The following is an 18,883-nucleotide window of genomic DNA, read 5'->3' on the forward strand; positions in this document are numbered from 1 at the left end:
TGGATAAGACCAATGACTTGGCGTGGCTATCGAAACGGTCGGAACCCTCAACTGTGAGAGTCCTTATGTCACTCGTATTCCTCACTTGAGGCTTTTTGGTAGGATTAGGCTTGGTTGAGCATCATGAGGAAATTCATTCCAAAGTGTAACTTCGACCCCCTTTAACAGTACGGTGTTCCTATTACTCAAATGCGAAGAAAATAAAACAGAAAGTGTAAATCTTCATGCTTCAAATTCTTCACGGTGATTTTCTTCAGAACACACCGGACTTCTCAATATCAGTATCTTCATGAGGAATATCAATTTCATCGCAGATTCTTCGCGATTCATTTCTTTAGCTTCAGACCAATTTCTTCAACTGAAGACATACATTTTTAGGGGTCGATATTCTTCAAATATCTCAAACTCCTCAATGACTTATAGATCCTGTGTACACTCACAAACACATTAGATACTTAACCTATAAGTCTTCAAACCACCAAAATCACTAAGGGGCACTAGATGCACTTACAACTTGCATGATTTTTCTAAATAGCACAAAAAATACTAATAAAATACTTCAAAAATGTTCAACAGAGCAGTGTTAACAGGAAACTAGAATTATGAGATTCTCAATTACCACAATTATTTTCTAATTATATTTTGTTATCTCGTGGCAATGCACGGGCACTCAACTAGTAATAGTAGATGCAGAAAGTATCGGTCTACTTGTCTCGGACGTGATGCCTATATGTATGATCATTGCCTTAGATATCGTGATGACTTTGCGAGGTTCTATCAATTGCTTGACAGTAATTTGTTCACCCACCATAATACTTGCTATTTTGAGAGAAGCCTCTAGTGAACACTATGGCCCCCAGGGTCTACTCCACACCATATTTTCAGCCTTACACTTTTTACTTCGTTGCACATTCCACCTTCAGATCTCACATTGCAAACAATCTTGAAGGGATTGACAACCCCTTTATAGCGTTCGGTGCAAGCTCTTTTGTGTTTGTGCAGGTACTCTGGACTTGACGAGATTCTCCTACTGGATTGATACCTTGGTTCTCAATCTGAGGGAAATACTTACTGCTCATGTGCTGCATCACCCTTTCCTCTTCAAGAGAAGAACCAACGGAAGCCCAAGAGACGACAGAAGGATCTCTGGCACCACTACTAGGGAAGAACTTTTTTTGCCGTAGCAGAAGAATTTCTCGCACCATTGCCAGGGAGGATCAAGTCAAGAACTCATCCAAGTAAGTGTTGCAAACTCGTCTCTTGCATTTACCTTTTTTGCCTCTCGTTTTCCTCTCCCACACTTCTGAAAAACAAAAATTTACAAAAATATTTGCCTTTTTCGTTCGCCCTCTTCTTTCGCTTGCTTTCTGTTTGTTTGTGTTGCCATGTGCCTTCAATATGCTTGCATCGTCACTTGCTGAAAATCTATTGATATGGATCCTCACCCACTTGCTAATCTCTTTAAGAGATCCACTTATGTGGAACCAATTGCTAGTGAGTTGAGTGCACTTGACTTTCTCTATGGAATTTTGCTTGAGATGTGTGAATCTGAAAGTCGTGATGAAGAAATTTATGAAGTGATTCACGAGGGCTGCTTGAATGAAAAGCATGATTGCAATGGTTTCACTATAAATCCTATTAGTGTCAATCATGCTAAAAATATGCAAAACCCAAAGCTTGGGGATGCTAGTTTTGCTATGTCAACTACTTGTTGCAATGATCATGATTGGGGTAATGATTTTTCTTATGATCTTGAAAATTTGTTTAAACCTCATGATGAATATGATATTTGCAATATTATTGAAAGTGGGTTTGGAGAAGTCATGACATTAGTTGATGATAATCCCACTATTTTTGAAGAGCGTCAACTTTGCATGCATGTGGATCATGAAAAGAATATCCTTTGTGATAGTTATATTGTTCAATTTGATTTTGGTCCCACATGTAATTTATATGAGAGAGGAAAATATTGTGGTAGAAACTTTCATGTTACCCAATTACCTCTTGTTATGTGGAGATTGCTATTGTCTCTTTCTTCTTCCTTGCATATGGTGACTATTGGTTGTCTTGACAATCTGTTTTCCTATAAAATGCCTATGCATAGAAAGTATGTTAGACTTAGATGTGATTTTCACATGCTTTATGATGCTCTCGGTGTGCTTCAATTCTTGTCTTTTGTGTGAGCGTCATTGAACTATCAATGCCTAGCTAAGGGCGTTAAACAATAGTGCTTGTTGGGAGGCAACCCAACGAATCTATCTTTTTCTTTCTGTTTTGTTGCGTCCACACTTTCATAACTCTGTTGTGATTGTGTTTTTTGTGTTTATTTTTGTGTTTGAGCCAAGCAAAACCTTTATGACTACTCTTGGTAATGGTTGTTTGATCCTGTTGGAAAAAGACAAAAACTTTTCGCTCACCAGATGATATTTCATTTTTATTCAGAGAGAGCTTTTGAGTTGATTCGTTTTGCTTCTCGTTGATATGCCTTTTTCCCAGGCAGCCGTAATTTTTAAGATTTTTTGAGGTACCAGAAGTATACGAAGTATACAGATTGCTACAGACTAGTCTGTTTTTGAAAGATTCTGTTTTTGTTGAGTTGGTTGCTTGTTTTGATGAAACTATGGTTAGTATCGGGGGGTACTAGCCATGGAAAAGTGAGAATGGAGTAGCCCAACACCAATATAGATAGAATTCAAGTTTGCTACAGTACCAAAAGAAGTGGTAATTTGTTTTCTTCTTAAGTTTTGTGTTGTGAAGTTTTCAAGTTTTGGGTGATGTTCTCATGGACAAAGATATAAGGAGTGGAAATAGCTCAAGCTTGGGGATACCCAAGGCATCCCAAGCCAAATTCATGGACACCAAAAAGCCTAATCTTGGGGATGCCCCAGGAAGGCATCCCCTCTTTCGTCTTCAATCCATCGGTAACATTACTTGGAGATATATTTTTATTCACCACATGATATGTGTTTTGCTTGGAGCGTCTTGTATCTTAGTAGTCTTTTCTTTTGTTGTGTCACAATCATCCTTGGTGCACACCTTTTTGAGAGAGAGATACATGCACTCATCGTGATTTTGCTAGAATGCTCATAGTGCTTCACTTATATCTTTTGAGCTAGATACTTTTGATCTATGTGCTTCACTTATACTTTTTAGAGCACGGCAGTGCATGACTTGGTAGTTGGCTTATGCTATGAAAGTAGTCCCAAATGTGATAGGTACCCAAAGAGGATACAAAAACCTCCATCTTCATGTGCATTGAGTAGAAAGAGAAGTCTTGATTCCTCTCAATTAGTTTTGAGACGTGGATTCGGTAATATTAAGAGTTATGTTAGTAGGGTGTTGTGAATCTAGAAATACTTGTGTTGAAGTTAGTGATTCCCGTAGCATGCCCGTATGGTGAACCGCTATGTTAGGAAGTTGGACCATAATTGATCTATTGGTTGTCATCCTTTGTGTTGAGGTCGGGATCGCGCGATGGTTAACACTTACCAACCCTTCCCCTCGGAGTATGCGTTTAGCACTTTGTTTCGATTACTAATAAAAATTTCGCAACAACTATGTGAGTTCTTCATGACTAATGTGAGTCCATGGTATAGATGCACTTTCACCTTCCACCATTGCTAGCCTCTCTAGTGCTGTGCAACTTTTGCCGGTACACAAACTCACCATATGCCTTCCTCAAAACAGCCACCATACCTACATACTATGGCATTTTCATAGCCATTCCGAGATATATTGCCTTGCAACTCCCACCGTTCCGTCTGATGACTTGTGCCGTCACTCTCATATTGCCATTGCATGATCGTAAGATAGCTAGCGAGATGTTTCAACGTCATACGCCATGCTAGATCGTAGCGCATCTCGGTACACTACCGGAGGCATTTCCTATAGAGTCATTATCATTCTAAGCTTCGAGCTGTGAGTAAATAAATGTGTGATGATCATCATTATTAGAGCATTGTCCCATGTGAGGAAATTAAAAAAAAGAGGCCAAAGAGCCCAAAAATTAAAAAAATAAAAATAAAATAAAAAAAGAGGCCTAAGAGCCCAAATAAAAAAAAGAGAAAAAGAGAGACGGGACAATGCTACTATCTTTTTCCACACTTGTGCTTCATAATAGCACCATGTTCTTCATGATTGAGAGCTTCTTGCTTTGTCACTACCATATGCTAGTGGGAATCTTCATTATATAACTTGGCTTGTATATTCCAATGATGGGCTTCCTCAAAATTTCCCTAGGTCTTCATGAGCAAGCAAGTTGGATGCGCGCCTACTAGTTTTCCTTTTGAGCTTTCACATACTTATAGCTCTAGTGCATCTCTTGTATAGCAATCCCTACTCATTCACATTGATATCTATTAGTGGGCATCTCCATAGCCTTTTGATATGCCGAGTCAATGTGATCATCTCCTCCTTTTTGTCTCACAACCACCACCACACTCTATTCCACCTATAGTGCTATATCCATGGCTCGCGCTCCTGTATTGCGTGATAGTTATAAAAAGTTTGAGAAAGTAAGAGTTCGAAAACAATTACTTGGCCAATACTGGGGTTGTGCATGATTTACATTAGTTGTGTGAGGATGATGGAGCATAGCCAGACTATATGATTTTGTAGGGATAACTTTCTTTGGCCTTGTTATTTTGAAAGTTCATGATTACATTGCTAGTTTGCTTGAAGTATTATTGTTTTCATGTCAGTAGAAAACAATTGTTTTGAATCTTATAGATCTGAACATTCATGTCACGTGAAAGAAGTTGCAAAGGACAACTATGCTAGGTAGCATTCCACATCAAAAATTCATTATTTATCCCTTCCCTACTCGAGGACGAGCAGGAGTTAATCTTGGGGACGCTTGATACGTCTCCAACGTATCCATAATTTTTGATGGTTTCATGCTATTATCTTGTCAAACTTTGGAAGTTTTGCATGCCTTTTATATATTTTTTGGGACTAACTTATTAACTCAGTGCCAAGTGCCAGCTCCTGTTTTCTCCATGTTTTTGACCCCTTTCAGAGGAGGATTTTGAACAGAGTCCAAACGGAATAAAACTTCTGAAAATATTTTTCCAGAACGGAAGAAGATCAGGAGACTTGAGAACCAAGGCAGGGGGTCCTCAGGGACCCCAAAACCCTCATGGCGCGGCCAGGGGGGCGAGTCGTGCAGGCTTGTGGGCTCCGTGGGCCACCTCTACCCTAGGTTTTGCGCCGATATATCCCCAAAAATTCCACAAAAAATCAGGAGATCATCGAAAGTACTTTTCCACCGCCGCAAGCTTCTGTCTCTGCAAGATCCCATCTAGGGCACGTTCTGGTGCCCTGCCGGAGGGGGGGTTCGGACACAGAGGGCTTCTTCATCAACACCATGACCTCTCCGATGATGCATGAGTAGTTCATCATAGACATACGGGTCCATAGCTAGTAACTAGATGGCTTCTTCTCTCTCTTGGATCTTCAATACAAAGTTCTCCATGATCTTCATGGAGATCTATCCGATGTAATCTTCTTTTGCGGTGTGTTTGTCGAGATCCGATGAATTGTGGAGTTATGATCATATTATCTATGAATCTTATTTGAGTTTCTTCTGATCTCTCTTATGCATGATTTCATATCCTTGTAATTCTCTTCGAGTTGTGGGTTTTGTCTAGCCAACTAGATCTATAATTCTTGCAATGGGAGAAGTGCTTGGTTTTGGGTTCATACCGTGCGGTGACCTCACCCAGTGACTGAAGGGGTAGCGAGGCACATATCGTGTTGATGCCATCAAGGGTAAAAAGATGGGGTTTTCATCATTGGTTTGAGATTATCCCTCTACACCATGCCATCTTGCTTAAGGCGTTACTCTGTTCGTCATGAACTCAATACACTAGATGCATGCTGGATAGCGGCCGATGTGTGGAGTAATAGTAGTAGATGTAGAAAGTATCGGTCTACTTGTCTCGGACGTGATGCCTATATGTATGATCATTGCCTTACATATCGTCATGACTTAGCGCGGTTCTATCAATTGCTCGACAGTAATTTGTTCACCCACCGTAATACTTGCTTTTTTGAGAGAAGCCTCTAGTGAACACTATGGCCTCCAGGGTCTACTCCACAACATATTTTCAGCCTTACACTTTTTACTTCGTTGCACTTTCCGCCTTCAGAACTCACTTTGCAAACAATCTTGAAGGGATTGACAACCCCTTTATAGCGTTGGGTGCAAGCTCTTTTGTGTTTGTGCAGGTACTCTCGACTTGACGAGATTCTCCTACTGGATTGATACCATGGTTCTCAAACTGAGGGAAATACTTACTGCTCCTGTGCTGCATCACCCTTTCCTCTTCAAGGGAAGAACCAACGCAAGCCCAAGAGACGATAGAAGGATCCCTGGCACCACTGCCAGGGAAGAACTTTTGTTGCCGTAGCACCATCCCAGTGCCATCTTGTGAAGGCAAAAACCCTCCCTATGTACTAGACAGAGCTGAGGCATCGGGAATCCCATTCCCGTCGAGGGGAGTCATATACACAGGCTCGCCGACGGATATCGAGGGGATGAAAGATTTCCCTAGTGGCCTTGCGAGAGGGGAAAGAACTTCGTCTACGTGTGGATGGTTACTATGATAGTTCAATTAATTATACCAAAAAACACATAATTTATTTTGAGAAACCTTACAAATGCAGACATTCACATACATGCATGTACACCATCCCTTTCGATGTACACACTCACACTCTACGTCTATGAACATTTTGAAGAGAGTGAGCCAGCAGACCTTATGATAAAATGAAAAATATTTTTCCCGCACCACTCAAATGGCATCCTTAGACAATTAGTAATCAAGAAACCTTGTGCTTAAAATGAAACCAAAAATAAGGAAAGCTGGAAAAAGGTTGTGTGGCAACCACCCTATGACAGGAAGGACTGAAACTTCGAGCAGACACAATGCATCCGACGGCCACAACCTTTGAAATAGATATGGCAGTGGCTGCAACAAGGCCATTACCATGTACAACAAATAAAGTGTGAGTTTACCAAAACAATGCCTTCAACAAACCCATTGCCAGGTATAACCGATAAAGGCCTGACCATTAGTTTTCACCCTCGGAATCAAAACTCGGTACTCGTGGACCACCACAAAAGGTGAAGTCCTCCAGTGTTGCCACCCCCGCTTGCTGAGACCGCTGTTGCAAGTCACCAAACACCTCCCACATAGTCTTCATCGCATCCAATAGACCCTTCCATCAAAGCTTAAGACCTCCAATCACAACGGCTATGACTTTCTCCACCTCTATTCAAGCCTTAGAAATCATAACATAGACATGTCCCATGACACCCGTAAGAAATCGAAGCTTCGCGCCACGCGCTCTCGGCGTTGTGTTTGATAATAATATTAGCGCGTGCAACAGGAGCCTTTCTGGTCTAGATATCTAGGGACGACAAACGTCATTCTGTATAGATCTCTGAGGGGGAAGACCGGAATGCGTCAGCGATCAGATCCAAGAGGTCGACATTCGGTAGAAAGACAACTAGGCGGAACAACAGTGCACCATTGTTAGGCCGAACCACACTCACCCGCGTCCAAAGAAAAACGAGCCACTCCGCATGAGACCAAACGCTTCAGCCACCGTACCGAGCATCACTCCGCATGAGGCCAAACACCCCTGAACAACCTCCACCTTAGGCACCCATGGCGCCAGGTCTCGAATCCGCTCCCGGTGAGGAACGAGTCATCGTACGACGTAGCATCAAGCAGAGACTATGCATGCACTCTGGTCTATTCGATCCGTAGTGATCACGATGTTCATCTACGTGATTGCCATACCACTAAGAGGTCATGGTTGATCGCATCATTTTGCAGGGTGCTTCATCATCATGAAATGAATGAATACGCATCTTCCTTTTTGGGAGAATAGCTCCCATGCGACGTTTTTGATGTGTGTTATCTCTCATGCGACGTCATTGGTTGTAATGGCTCTTATGCGACATCTCCCAGTGCAGAAATAGCTGTCGTGCGACACTGCTGCCTAATCGAAAGCCACATGTTTAAAACTCGAATCAGGTGAGCCCCTACGTAACAAAGCGGGACCCACAGCATGGGATCCAGTAACTTATCCAGCTCAGCATTGGTACAAGAGCAATACCGCGACCTTCTCATCCTCGCCGCGCTCCCCGACCGTTGTTGTTCTTATTTTCCGGCGACGACGGGCATCAACGTTGTTCGGGGCCGCGACCTAGCAATGTCGAGCTCCGCTTCAGCCTCCCACCGCTCATGGTCGCGCTACGGCAAAGTGCCCATGACAAGGTGCCCTGCATGTCCACGGACCGCACCCCTAAAGCGGCTAGTCACAACGACCGACAAGAATGGCAACCTTGGGCGGGAATTCGTGAAATGCGAGAGCAAACAAGAGCAGGGAAAGGTGATATTTTACTTCTCAATGTGCCAATTTCGGTTTTTGTCCCCCAATTTCATATTTTTCATCGGATTTGGGATTTAGGGTTCATCTTTGCGATTTCAGAAATTGAAGCAATGCGCCCATTTTGAGTGGCTAGATGAGTACATAGAGCGGATTCAACTTGAGGGTGCTTCACAGGAGCTCGATTTACCGTTGGAGGCGGAGAAGTTTGGATCTGGGGCCCCTGGATCTGGCAATTCCATTCGTGCTACTGTGGGGGATGCAGCAGGGATGGCAGAGCTGAAGAAGCTCAATAAGAAGATGAAGAAACTAATCGAATTGAAGAAGCAGGGCAATTTGATGGCCGGAATTTTTTATGTTTGTGTAATTTCTCTCGCATTTGTTTATGTGATGATAATTAGTCGTTAGTGAATAGATCGGGTATCATCTGTAATCGTAATGATATGGATGTTTGAATAAAACTATTGCGATGTACGAATTCGGCATGTTTTCTCGTCTTCTCCACTCTGTTTCGGCCCCGTTTTTACAGTTCTGCAGTTCGTCGTCAGTTTCAGTTTCGGTGGTAGAGGGAAAAAAGGAAAAAAAAAGGTTCGTCGACAATTCCCCGAAAAGGCCCGGCCCATGTAGAAGGTAGGCAGGGCCGAATAGAACATATTCAGGTCCATTGACAAAAAAGGTGTAGCTAGTGCAAAAAAAAGTGCACACGGTCATTGACATCGATATATGCAGGTCCATTGATAAATAAGTTGTATCTAGTGCAAAAAAAAGTGCACAGGGCCGAATAGGAAACCATCGCTTATTATAGTACTCCCTCCGTCACAGTTTACAGGGTGCGCTTCAACAATCTCGCATGCACTGGTGGAGACCCGGCGAACAGAACTGCATGCACTTATTCCATCCCCCGCATACATATCTGCATGGAGAGAAAATTGTGGGCTTTATCCCCCCCCCCCCCCCCCCCCGCATGCAGTTATTCCACCCCCCGCATACACATCTACATGGAGTTAAACCAAACACGTCTAAAATCTCTACGTGCCTAGGTTGCAGTGCACCTTCTAATAAGACTAATGCACTAAAACGGAGGGAGTATCATTTGACCGCACACAAGAATAATATGACTAATGCATATAATATGACTTGCATGTCATATACTCCCTCCGTTTCTTTTTAGTCCGCATACAAGAATGTGCACCGAAACGGAGGGAGTATCATTTGACCGCATACAAGAATAATATGACTAATGCATATAATATGACTTGCATGTCATATACCCCCTCCTTTTCTTTTTAGTCCGCATATAATATGACTAATGCATATAATATGACTTGCATGTCAAAGTCAAAGTTAGCCTCGAAAAGCGCATTTGGGGAGTAGGTTGTTATGGTGTTTTCAAAGTTTGTGCAATGGTGTTTTCGAGCAGTTCTCTGTCGTTTCTATCGGGAGACATTAATATATTGCATAATGCATAAAACATTGATATGTTCCGAGTAGGTTGTTAGGGTTTAGGGTTTAGGTTTATGTGAAAAATGTTCTTCCCTCCTCACTCATGGTTCTCCGGCAAAGATAGTGACAATCCAAACAGCCCCTAATATAGTGCATAATGCATAAAACATAAAACATAAAACTAGATAGAAATATTACGATAAAACATAAAACATAAAATATAAGGGGCATCAGGTACCCTAGTAGCATACAACATATAAAAATACTAGATAAAATATAAAAAGACGGTCACACACGCCCCAACTACTAGATAAAAATATAAAAACACTCCTCGGCCAGCAGAAGACTCCTCGGCCAGCAGAAGTCTCCTTGGCCCCTCCTTCGTCGGCGCCCCTCACTCGCTGTTCTCCGGGGGTGGCATCTGGTAGGGGAGGGCGTGCATGTCGTTGGGCTCGGGGAAGATGTGGTGGAAGTTGGTGAAGATGTTGTAGGTGGTGAACGCGATGAACTCGCATCCACACCAAAACACCTGGCCGAGGAGGTGGTACGTGTCGTAGCGGTTGGGGAAGGTGACGTAGAGGCCGATGACGAAGCCGTTGGGGTTCCCATCGACCTGCTCGTGGAGGTGGAACATGGGCGGAGTGCCCGGAGGGAGGTTGCGGTAGCCGGCGTGGAGGAAGAAGCTAGCCAACTCTCTAGGGCCCCTCCACCTTGAGATGGCCCAGATCCTCTGGCCATTCTCGACCACTTCGCCGGGCGGGAACTATCTCTCCGGCACGGTGCGAGGGCGACGGTAGGTCCGGCCGTTGAATTGCATCGTGGCTCGAGTGCGGGTTGGATTTCGCTCGGAAAGAAGAAGAAGAGGAGGAGGCTTGAGAGGTGAGTGTGAGAGGGATGAGGATATGGTGCCCTTTTATAGCCCCGTTGCAGCCGTAGTCAATGTACACGATTGATCATTTTCTCTCCTCCGCGTGGTGGAATAATTAATGGGCGTGCAAAAAAAGGCAGAGCATCCAAAAAGGCACGGGCGGCACAGGCGAGATGCTTCGTTTTTAATTGCCGTGAAAACTGTGTCACCAACGCGTCCGTCCCGTGTTCTGAGGTTCGTGCATGCAATTGTTAAAAACAGCTTAGATGCGATGTACCGCTGCGCCCGTGCCGCCCGTTTTAATGCGTTGCTGCATGGCGGCTAGACTGTGTTCATTTGGCAGAATAGCTAGGTTGCGACACCGTTGCATGGCATGCAGGGTGGCCCATCTCGCTGCGACGCACACCAGGCTCTGCCGGGCCGATCCGCTCGGCCCAACGGTCACTGAGATGCTCCCCCGCTCAACGTTATCCGCTCGGCCCAACGGTCACTGAGATACTCCCCCACACCCGTGGCCTATCCGACGGCCGCAGTTTGGCATTAGGGTTAGATCGACGGTGGACATTTCGCGTTAGGGTTAGATGGGATTTGGAGGCAGTCAACGGGGTTTTGAAAGGTTTGACCGAACATTCAAATATGTGTAACTAATTCAAAAAAAATCTAAAAAATGAAAAACCAGCGCATATAGTCTTGTTATGTTACGTAGTTATGATATAAAATGATAAACTTGATGTAATGATCTTTGCATAAAAAAACCTTCACAAATTGGACTATCGCGACTGAGGTTGCATAGAGTTCAAAAGAGTGAGAAGAGGGTTTTAGGTTTTGAAAATTCAAAAAAACAGAAACCCTCACCTTTTAGCTTCATTTTGGAGTGACTAAGCACGATGTGAAGTTATTTTTGCATTTTGAAATTTTTAAACTTGTTGGTGACTTTGTATTAAAGGGTGTTTTTCAAAGATAAATTAATAATATGAATACTTATTCAAAAAAAGGTGAGACTTCGTATTGATCATATATAGGTATAATATAAGCGAAGACAATCTTTTTGGGTGATTTTGAGAAGGTGTTAGGGTTAGATGGGGTTTGCAGGAAGTCAACATGGTTTTGAAAGGTTTGACTGAACATTCAACTATGTGTAACTAATTCAAAAAAAAATCTAAAAAATGAAAAACCAGCGCATTTAGTCTTGTTATGTTACATAGTTATGATATAAAATGATAAACTTGATTTAATGATCTTTGCATGAAAAAACTTTCACAAATTGGACTATCTCGACTCAGGTTGCATAGAGTTCAAAAGAGTGAGAAGAGGGTTTCAGGTTTTGAAAATTAAAAATATCACAAAACCTCACCTTAGCTTCATTTTGGAGTGACTAAGGAGGATCTCAAGTTATTTTTTCATTTTAAATTTTTAAACTTTTTTTGTTGCTGACTTTGTATTAAAGGGTGTTTTTTCAAAAATAAATTAATAATATGAATACTTATTCAAAAAAAGGTGATACTTCGTATTGATCCTATATAGGTATAATATAAGCTAAGAAAATCTTTTTGGGTGATTTTGAGAAGGTTAAAAAAAGCGTGCTTAGAAATGGGGTCGTTTTCCCTTACTTTGGAGCCTGTTTGGACAACATTTTCAGTGACTATGAGTTGGACTTCGCAAAAAGGGTTGGATTTATGAACTAAAGTGCATAGTAGTATATAAAAAATTGAAACATCACAAAACAAACAAATGAACTCCAAAAATATTGGAGATAGGTTCAAATTTGAATGTCGGTTCAAATTTGAATTTTATTTTCATGTCAAATCAACAAAATAGCACAGAAGTTTTACATCAAAGAACATAAGTTTTCACATCAAATGACAACAAATTTAAGTTTTCAAATCAAATCACATCACATTTGAATAATTTCGACTCTATTTCTTTTGCTTCTTTCTACCACTCGATTTCTTCTCCTTTTTTCCACTGTTTGGTTCCACGGCGCACAGTTTGTTGATGCTGATACATTTGGTATTCTTGCCAACAACTCCACTAGGCCCCCTCAACTTTTGCACCTGACCATGTCCCACTTCTTCAGTTTGCACTTCTGCAGATTGAGTAGATGGCACACATTGTTCAACTTATTCAGTTTGCAACTCAACAATTGGCAGCACAACCTCCAAACATGGCAACACAGCTGTCAAAGCAGATTTAGTAACAGTTTCAGTTTGCAACTCAACACTTGGCAGCACAATCTCCAAACATGGCACAACATCCACGCATGTCAGCACAACAGTTGCTTCATCTGCAACAGTTTCAGATTGTCCTAGCGCCTGCAAAAAAGATTCAGTAACAGTTTCAGTTAGCTCATGTTCAGCAGTAACAGTTTCAGTTTGCTCATGTTCAGCAGTAACAGTTTCAGTTAGCTCATGTTCAACAGTAACAGTTTCAGCAGTAATAGTTCTCTTCCTTCTAAAGCCATTGAGTCTTGCTTTTTTCACTGGCCAGCATTGTTCAACAACAAGAGGTGGGCCTTTTTCTGCACGCTTCCTCCTAAGATATAAAGCATTTCACTTGGTTAGATCCTAGAACAAGTAGCAAAATCAAAACTTGCAAAAACAGTAACATAAAAATACTTTGGCCTCTGAGGAGTGTAGATGCATTTGGATGAACCAATTCAGTGCCCAAGTACCTCACACAACTTGCACCTATTTTTGTTACCTTGTTGAGCCCTTTTGGGATTTTCATTCTTTTCCTTTTCCCCTTCCTACTACAACCACCTTTCTCAAACCAATCTTTGAATCTGCTCTGTTTTGGCCTCCCAACCTTTCTTCTAGTGACAGGGGACACAAGGTAAATTCTATTTCCACCTCAGGCCACTGAGATTGGTCAGTCAGTGCAGGAATCTGACTTGGATATGCAGCTTTGGATTTTTGTACTGAATAATACTCATGCAAATAGGGGTGCATATTTAACCTGGGTTTAGATGCCAAAAAAAGTATTGCATGCTCACATGGTTTTCCAGTGTGTTGCCACTCTTGGCAAGTGCACTCATGCAACTCAGTATTTACCACGTGCCTCTTGTCACTCTTTGTATCTCTAACTTCTGCACCCCACAAGGAAGATTTCTCAATAGATAGATGTGAAAGATTTCTACTCTTGTTGACCACCTGTTGTACCACTGCTGGAAGCTTGTCCCCTTCCAAAATATTAGCAATTTTTCCTCTCAACTCCCACAAATGCATGATCATGATCCTTATTTGGCCCACCATGTCATGCACAGGCAAGTCTTTCAAATCCTTCACTTTGTGGTTAAAACTTTCTGCCAAGTTGTTATTGATATGATCACATTTTATGGCAGTATTAAAACCTGATCTGTACCACAACAGAGAATGGTGGTTGTTCAACCATGAAGCAAATTCATTATCACTACATGATGTCAATATCTTACCAAGGTGATAGGAATGTGTCTCTCCGGTGTACGATCTTGCTGCCGGCCACATGCGCCCAAATCCATCTACGCAAGGCTTCAAACACATAAAAAACTTGCTGAAAAAACCTTGCCATCCTCTGTTACCTCTGTATCCATCTCCACCACGCTTCTAGGTGACCTCTTCTCCACCTCTGCTTTAAAACTATACAACATCCTAAATGTATTTTCCCAGTCACCATACAATGATTTCATGGCCCTTTGTTTTGCTTTCCACACTATGGTATATTGCAGTTGGATGGGGTATAGCTTCTCCAAGTCAACTTTAAGCCTCTTTGTAGTACTGTTTGGAGTCTTGGCTAAAATAGGAGTAATCTTCTCTGTAATCCAAAGTTGTGATGTCATCTTTGAAACTCTCTGTGAAGTGGTCATACATGTATGCTCGTGTGGTATTTGATTTACCGTTACTCTACTTCCATCAGGTTGTAGTCTGGCAGATATGTACCATTTGCAAGCATTGCCACCACCATCATAACCTTTGCACCGAGCATAAAATTTCTTTCGATCAGTCCACATATTCTTGGCCTCGAACTCTTTTTTCACTGCATAGGTCCTGAAAGACATCCTAAACTCAACCATGCTTGGCCACAACTTTCCCACCTCAATAACTGGGTTCTCTTTGTCAGACAAACAAACCAGCTCATTATCATTTGTATCATCCACATCATCTGCAGCCATTCTCATCAGCTCTTGTTCATCCTTATTTGCATTTCTAGGCCCGTGTTACCACCAGCAGGCAAAGAATTGTCATCCTTCTCCTTATCTTTGTCATCAACTTGAATGCCAAACATTTCAACCATATCAATGTCAGATATTGGTGCAATTACCAAATCTGTTTTTTCATTGGACTCTACTACATTCCAGTCAACAACAATCTTCCTAGCACCATGGGTTCCCTCCTCTCCATCTGCATCAATCCCTGTATCATCATCTAGTACAGTCGGTTCAGTCAACAATGCCAACATACTATTCTTTTGTGAAACCCACACATCATCTTCCAACTGTGCAGCCATCTTTGATGGCACATAACCAACTCTGGAATTAGTTTGCAGATCAATTAGCTCTGCATAAAATGTTACTTGTTTGCATGCCCACCGTTCTTGCTGATCAATTTCAGCAACCATGGATTCTCCATCTTCAATTCTAACATATTCACCATAATAGTTGTCGAAACGTTGCAGAGATATCTCTTGTTCTGGACCCCAAACAATACTCTCCCCAATTCTCTCCACCAAATTTCCCACGGCCTTCTCCTTCATGCCCTCTAAGTCCTGGGGATCAACATCTGCACTTCGACATCCAACCTCACGGAGGTATCTCTATAAATGTCTTGGACACTGCCATCACTAAGCTTGGTTTTACAGGAAAAAATGCACTATAATTGCGAATGTGGTGGTAGAACCAGAACCTCCCCTGTTTTGTCAATGGCGGGCAGCGGCAGTGTAAGACGGTCACTATCAAATCGAGTTTGATAACAGCTAAAAGAGAAAAGAGGGAGGGGCGGCATTACCGATTTGAAGCACTGTCTCCTCGCTCCATCTAATTCAGCCCACGCGCTCCTATCCAATCGAGATTCTAAATCGCCAAGAAATAGAGCATGAGGCCACAGATCTATCCAAAAATCTGGGGATTGGGACTAGGGTTTCGAAAATACTCACTCGCAATAGATCTGCCGCTGCCGAGACAGGCGCTCCACCACCGCGAAGAAGAAACTGCTACCTCTGCCGGAGAAGATGCACACGGCGGCGCTGCTCGCCCAGTCGTGCACGATCGAGTCGAGTATGGTCAGACAGTCACCGATCGAGTAGTGGACGGTTGACTCTTGACGACGTGGCCGTAGGTGGACCCCACCAGTCAAAGCACATTCCTAACCAAATCTCAGCCTAACTAACAGCCAGCCAGCCCCGTAAACGGGTTGAGTTGCTTAAGCTATTTCTGCGCTGGAAGATGTCGCATGAGAGCCATTACAACCAACGACGTCGCATGAGAGATAATTCAACTCAACGACGTCGGATGGGAGCTAATGGCCCCTTCCTTTTTTGTGGGCTAGATTCAACGATGATACAAAATCATGATGGACTCACCATACGTAATTTATGAGTTCACTCGGGACGACATGGACAGAGCAAAATGGACAACAGAGGATTCTAAAACTTTAGCTATGGATTAAAACAAAGTCTTACCTTGCTTGGACACCCAATTAAGTAGCATTTCTACTCACAAAAAAAAAAGCATTTCCAACACTTTTGTAGTCCAATGAATAATTGTGAATAAAACATATAAAAGGTCATGATGACACACATCACACATGCAGCAAATATATGTTAATTACCTGCATGAAATGTTATAAAATGAAGCACCAAAGTTTACAAGCAAGCATAATTGGTTGACAAGTTTGTATTATATAAAAGTGGATAAAGGATGTACGATTAACATTCGTCGTGCCTGTGCCACTGAACCTAAATCGCCCATCAACAAAGGAACTTCTTCGTGCACCTTTGAAGCGTTACCCGTCGGAATATGAAGCGAAAAGAATAATAGAGTACATGCAAGGCTGGAAAAGGATTTGTGGCAATCCCACATTGACACGGACGACTGAAATTTTCGGCACACACAACGCATCCAACGGCCATGCCTCTTACACTAATCCGGGGAGATAAGGAAACCAGGCAACCAACAAACGCCAGCCACCCCTTCCACATCTTGATTAAAGATAGGAGCTCACATGGCTATATATACCGTGGTGAACAGGCAATGGGGGCCTCAAGTGTAGCCGGCATCCTCCTCTCTACAGTTAATACAGTACCATGGCCCCCGCCGTGATGGCTTCGTCGGCTACCACCGTCGCACCCTTCCAGGGGCTCAAGTCCACAGCTGGTCTCCCTGTCAGCCGCCGCTCCAGCGCCAGCCTCGGCAGCGTCAGCAATGGCGGAAGGATCAGGTGCATGCAGGTATGTCGGGGCACAAAACTGATATGAGTTTCTTCCACATTACAATTACTGCACTTAGCAGTTACTAGCACTAAGTGTTAAGCGTTCCATAATTTCCAATCATTCAGGTGTGGCCGATTGAGGGTATCAAGAAGTTCGAGACCCTGTCTTACTTGCCACCCCTCACCACGGAGGCCCTCCTGAAGCAGGTTGACTACCTGATCCGCTCCAAGTGGGTGCCCTGCCTCGAGTTCAGCAAGGTTGGCTTCGTCTTCCGTGAGCACAACAGCTCCCCCGGGTACTACGACGGCCGATACTGGACAATGTGGAAGCTGCCTATGTTTGGGTGCACCGACGCTACACAGGTGCTTAACGAGGTGGAGGAGGTCAAGAAGGAGTACCCTGACGCTTACGTACGTATCATCGGCTTCGACAACCTGCGGCAGGTGCAGTGCGTCAGCTTCATCGCCTTCAGGCCACCGGGTTGCGAGGAGTCCGGCAAGGCATAAACTACGAGGTGAAAGAATGGCCTATGTCGTATGAAGGTCTTTTGTGAACTTCACTTTTGTCCACGACTCTGCTTTCCGACCAGAGCATAATTTTCTTCTCTATGATCTGTGTATGTACGAGCATAGGTTGTGGAGCATATATGCATATGTAAATTCTAGCACCGCCTACACATATACAACACCTGTGTCATATTTATAATATATACAACAAGCGGACCATTGTCTTGCTGTTAATTATCGGAAAAGTTTATTTTATTTAGCACTGCAATGGATGTCTCACAGCTAGTGGGTGGAAGATTTCAGTATTTGACATTAAGACCCACTGATTGACAATTGCAATTTTCAGTTTCTTTACTTATATCAATAACAAAATAATTGTGGTATCTTTTCCATGTCACTACCATCATTTTCATCGGTTTTTGCTAGTAGAATAGGATGACACATATTCTTAGTAGAGACACTTACTAAAGAACGTGTGATGGTCTGGATAATAAGCATCTAACTGACTAGATATAGCAACAACATTCGAACCATATTATGGATCTATTGGAATAAATCTCGAACATGCATTGCATGAGCTCCTTGAGAAGGATTGTAATCATGCTAGTGAAAATCAAGAAAAAAAACTCGGATTTCTGTAAGTACTATGGAGCAACAGCTCCACCGTCCTTTATTCCATGAAAACAAAAGCAGGCAAGAAATATTTACAAAGGGAACAAAGGAAAAAGAAAAAAACACTTACCTACTTACCTATTTATCTAATGGAGGTTAGAGCAACCTCAACCGGACGATCCAAATGAATGTGTGTTTTGCCCACGTTCTGACCGTTTGGGACGGCATGTCCGCCCTGTTTTTCTTTTGGGTCGGCCGTGTGCCCAAGCGCCGACCATCTTTCGTTAGCACGACAGGCTTGCAGGCATTTTTTGATCGCTTTGTCATGTATGTATACAATTTGATCCTATATTAACAAAGTTATGTAAAAATACAAAACGTTTCATAGTTCAGACACCACATAAATATCTCATACACTAGTAGAGAAATGAGCTATAGTCCCGGTTGAACACGACCTTGGACTAAAAGTCCCACCACGTGGCAGCAAGTGCGCTGGGGGTGGGGACCTTTAGTCCCGGTTGGTGACACCAACGAGGACTAAAAGGCAGCCATGCGCTAGCACTGCTAAGCCCTGTGGTTTATGTTTTTTTTGAGATGGGGGTTTATCTGTGAACGCGTGGGTCGACCACGCGGTACACATATTGATATAAAA

The 18,883-nt window shown here is 42.8% G+C and overlaps 1 protein-coding gene across 1 annotated transcript; it reads left to right on the plus strand.

Moving 5' to 3' along the window:
- Positions 1-16,936: 16,936 nt before the first annotated feature.
- On the plus strand, positions 16,937-17,864 carry LOC123424523 (ribulose bisphosphate carboxylase small subunit, chloroplastic 1). Its single transcript, XM_045108152.1, has 2 exons — positions 16,937-17,131; positions 17,239-17,864. The coding sequence occupies exons 1-2, from the start codon at positions 16,988-16,990 to the stop codon at positions 17,617-17,619; spliced, it is 525 nt and encodes a 174-aa protein (XP_044964087.1). The 5' UTR covers positions 16,937-16,987; the 3' UTR covers positions 17,620-17,864.
- Positions 17,865-18,883: the final 1,019 nt, after the last annotated feature.

The sequence above is a fragment of the Hordeum vulgare genome, chromosome 2H (assembly GCF_904849725.1).
Source record: "Hordeum vulgare subsp. vulgare chromosome 2H, MorexV3_pseudomolecules_assembly, whole genome shotgun sequence".
In the NCBI taxonomy this organism is placed as follows: Eukaryota; Viridiplantae; Streptophyta; class Magnoliopsida; order Poales; family Poaceae; genus Hordeum; species Hordeum vulgare.

Coding starts and splice junctions, on each gene's coding strand:
- LOC123424523 (XM_045108152.1), top strand. CDS start 16,988: ATGGCCCCCGCCGTGATGGCTTCGTCGGCTACCACCGTCGCACCCTTC. Junction 17,132..17,238: donor GAAGGATCAGGTGCATGCAG/GTATGTCGGGGC, acceptor CCAATCATTCAG/GTGTGGCCGATTGAGGGTAT.